A 3,419-nucleotide genomic window follows, 5' to 3' on the forward strand; every position below is an offset into this window, starting at 1 on the left:
GAGGGATACATATATTAAGTATATATAGTTCATCAAACGTTTCCTCTAACTTCTATGAATATATCACTATAAGTATCCATAACCTGTAATTTTTGGAACGTGTAATTCTAAGCAATGTTATATAGAGCAGTTTTTAATATTGTACAGAGAACAATATGTACAAATACACACATGTTTTGTGCATCAAAAAATATATCAAAGTTTAATCATGGCCGATATAGTTTATTTGTAGATTGTTCACATTTACAACAGAACCTTGCTTTTGTAACATTCAAAAGATTCAAGAGCAAAATAAGCATATCAAAACATGTAAGATCATTTTATCGTAAAATCGTCAAAATTATCAAAATACATCATATTGGACGTAAAATAAACTTTATATTCATTATGTTTATTTGTATATGTAGAACAAGCATGAAGAACAAGAGCAAGAAAACGAAGGTGAATTAGATGTTGATGATTACTTAAATACCGAAAAGGCGAAAATAATTAAAAGTACAGTACCTTCTCTTCGATTGGATGTTGTCGCTAAAGTTGGATTTGGAATATCACGCACGTACGTTAATATTATTGTTTATTAAAATATTGCTTAAACATTATAATCTATTTCTGTTTGTAGTAAACTGGAGAAAGAATTTTACAAGAGTAATTTGCGTCTAAATGGAAATAAATGTTTAAAAAAGAGTGAAATGGTATGAACATTTAGAATAACGTAAAAAATATAATCTACTAAAACAGGAATACATTATATTTTACATATGTAGGTTCAAATTGGAGATGAAATAGATTATATTGTTTCCAAAAGTCCTGATAATCCTGCTAACTTAATAGTAAATCGATGTATACTACTATCAGCTAACATAAACAGCGAATCAGATGTTATTTTAGTAAAATTAGTTCAAAATAAATCTTTATTAATTGAAGATTACAATGACAAATGGAATAAGGCTAAATAAAATTATGTAAGTGGTAAGTATACAAAATTTATATCCTACAAATATGTATGACAAATTATGTAAATAAAATGTACAGATTTCTAATTATTATAGATCTCAAAATGTAATAATTTAATTAAATTTAAAAATATTTGTATGATACAAAAATTAATAAATTTATTTACTGAAAATAAGAAATCTTATTCATATTTTATTAGGAGCTGATCTGTGCTTGTGTACTTTGTATAACTTTGGTACACTAAAAGAATATATCTTGAGTTGGAAGTTGTATTTTAAAGAATGCATGCATTATAAATTTTGAACAAACTAAAACAAAAAGTTAGTACTACATATACTTACATAAGCTATGCAAAGGATTCCATTTAAGAATAAGTTATTTAAATTTTCCAATATATTCGAGATATTAGAGATATGTTTCATTTTCTAATAAAAAATTAACTCAAAAAAGGTAAAAATGCAAGTGCTAAATGAGGTTGCTGGCACTCAAAACAATACTTTATGATGTCATAGAAATTCAGCATGTGTACAACAGGACAAGAATATAAAAAGTGTAAAGCTTCAATACAATTATCGATTTGTTCAGAAGTCGGATATATATCCATTTTTCTAAAAGGTTCTAGAATTATTACTTCCCACCCTAATAGATATCCATTGGAATTTACAATGATACTTATATTTCGTACTTGCGGTAAAATTTTTTTCAATTCATTGACCTAAAAATATAATAGAAACATATAAAATATTTTTATACATTTTACACATGTAATTTATTTACCATTAATAATTTAGCTAATTTAGTTAAATTTTGATCCCATAGTGAATATTCATGTATCTCAAAATCGATGCAAAGTTGTGCAATAATAATAAGTGCTTGTGATGAATAACTTTGTGTTTTCCATAAAATTTGTATAAGTTCAAGTTTAGAACATGTTTCAAATGTATTTATACTGTAGCCTATTCCTAACAGTTCTAGTTTTCCTATGTATTTCAGAGATTTCATATAGTTACTGAAACAGAATTATTTAAATGTAACAAATAAAATTATAAATACAAAATAATTAGAAAGGAACATTTACTATAAATTATTATGTAATACCTGATCGTTTGATAATCACGTTTAGTTAGATCTTCTAATTTAGCAGTATCAATAATACTTTGTAATACGTGAAGAGCTCTATACCGTACTTCAGGACTATAATCTTCATTTGTATCCCCAAAACCCATGTTTATGAGAAAGTTTGCTGATAATTCAACATTTCCATGTTCCATAATGTAGCATGCTCTAAAAACATATAATAAATGACTAAATTTTCTACAGAATGTACACAAAAAGAATATTCTAAATGTGCTAATGTACCTTAATAAGTTATCATCATAATTTAAATTTAGTTCCGAATTTGTCGTGACTGAAAGTGTTTCTGTTACACTATGATTAAACTTTACATATTTAATATCTGGCTGTAACCATTCTTGTAATAATTCCATTCGTAGTTTTACTACGTTAATAGAAAATAACAGACTAATAGAATTAACTGCAGAATTTATATCAGGCCTATGATCAGTGACACATCGATACCTTTGCGGTATGCTTTCATCTGCATATAATTCACGGACTAATTTATACGGATTTTCAATAAACGATAAATAATCTTTATTTCCTAATCCGTGTGTATATAAAATATGTTCTGATGTAAAACGCAAATATTTAAATTTTATTTTCTAAAACAGGAAATTATAGATTATATTAAAAATTAAATATAACTTCTGTTAAAATAAATTATGTTTATGAAGTAACTTTAAACGGAACAGAAAAATATACCTGTAGCATTCCCTCTTCAAACGTAGATTCCTGAGCTGATAGTTGAGCATATTTGTAACATTCTTCAACTGCTGCCACTTGATCAGCACCTAATGAAAATGAAAGATTATTTTATCTTGATTTGTCAGGACAATATCGTAAAGTATATTTTTTAACAACAAGTATAATACCTGGTGGTGTATGATTCACAACATAATATAATGCTGCTGTGCCATAATATAATGCATCTGGACCAGTCATTCGTTCTATACATTTTTTTATATCACTTAGCAAACTACTATTTTTTGAACAAAGAGACCATTTATCAGTTTTATGTTTATTTCCCCAAGCACGCAATATTTCTCCTTTTATGGCTAATGTACATATGATATGAGGTTGTATTTTAAGAATGGGGGCAATATCTAGCCATTTTTCATAAGTTTTTAGATTTAATTCAGGAGCTAAAAAAAAATATATATTTATCAGTTTCCACAATTCGACTTTAGGTAAAAAAGGCAAACGCCATTCTGCTATAGGCGGTAAAGATGTATATCCTGGATGGAGATGCGTCCACTCATCACATTCTATTTGTGTCGGTTGACTAAAACAATTACAATATTTACGTTTAGAATAATAATTAAATATATATTCTTTATTAAACATTT

General features: G+C 26.6%; 2 protein-coding genes across 2 annotated transcripts in view; one reads left to right on the forward strand and one right to left on the reverse strand.

Annotated features, from left to right (window-relative positions):
* Positions 1–89: 89 nt before the first annotated feature.
* LOC108576720 (uncharacterized protein C6orf203 homolog) lies at positions 90–956 on the forward strand. The gene is made up of 4 exons (XM_017939775.1): positions 90–309; positions 408–556; positions 620–692; positions 765–956. The coding sequence occupies exons 1-4, from the start codon at positions 115–117 to the stop codon at positions 954–956; spliced, it is 609 nt and encodes a 202-aa protein (XP_017795264.1). The 5' UTR covers positions 90–114.
* A 193-nt stretch (positions 957–1,149) lies between these two features.
* LOC108576721 (kinetochore-associated protein 1) overlaps positions 1,150–3,419 on the reverse strand; it is an 8,613-nt gene continuing 6,343 nt past the window's right edge. Inside the window, 8 exon segments of the mRNA XM_017939778.1 lie at positions 1,150–1,194; positions 1,296–1,396; positions 1,399–1,669; positions 1,732–1,963; positions 2,053–2,238; positions 2,314–2,675; positions 2,776–2,864; positions 2,946–3,404. Coding sequence (XP_017795267.1) covers positions 1,150–1,194; positions 1,296–1,396; positions 1,399–1,669; positions 1,732–1,963; positions 2,053–2,238; positions 2,314–2,675; positions 2,776–2,864; positions 2,946–3,404 — 1,745 coding nt within the window.

This window comes from Habropoda laboriosa, unplaced genomic scaffold (genome assembly GCF_001263275.1).
Source record: "Habropoda laboriosa isolate 0110345459 unplaced genomic scaffold, ASM126327v1 scaffold469, whole genome shotgun sequence".
NCBI classification, from domain to species: Eukaryota; Metazoa; Arthropoda; class Insecta; order Hymenoptera; family Apidae; genus Habropoda; species Habropoda laboriosa.

Excerpts from the sequence above, each read along its gene's own strand:
- LOC108576720 (XM_017939775.1), top strand. The coding sequence starts at position 115 with ATGTTATATAGAGCAGTTTTTAATATTGTACAGAGAACAATATGTACA. Across the intron at positions 557-619 it reads GGATTTGGAATATCACGCAC|TAAACTGGAGAAAGAATTTT; the intron begins GTACGTTAATAT and ends TTCTGTTTGTAG. Across the intron at positions 693-764 it reads GTTTAAAAAAGAGTGAAATG|GTTCAAATTGGAGATGAAAT; the intron begins GTATGAACATTT and ends TTACATATGTAG.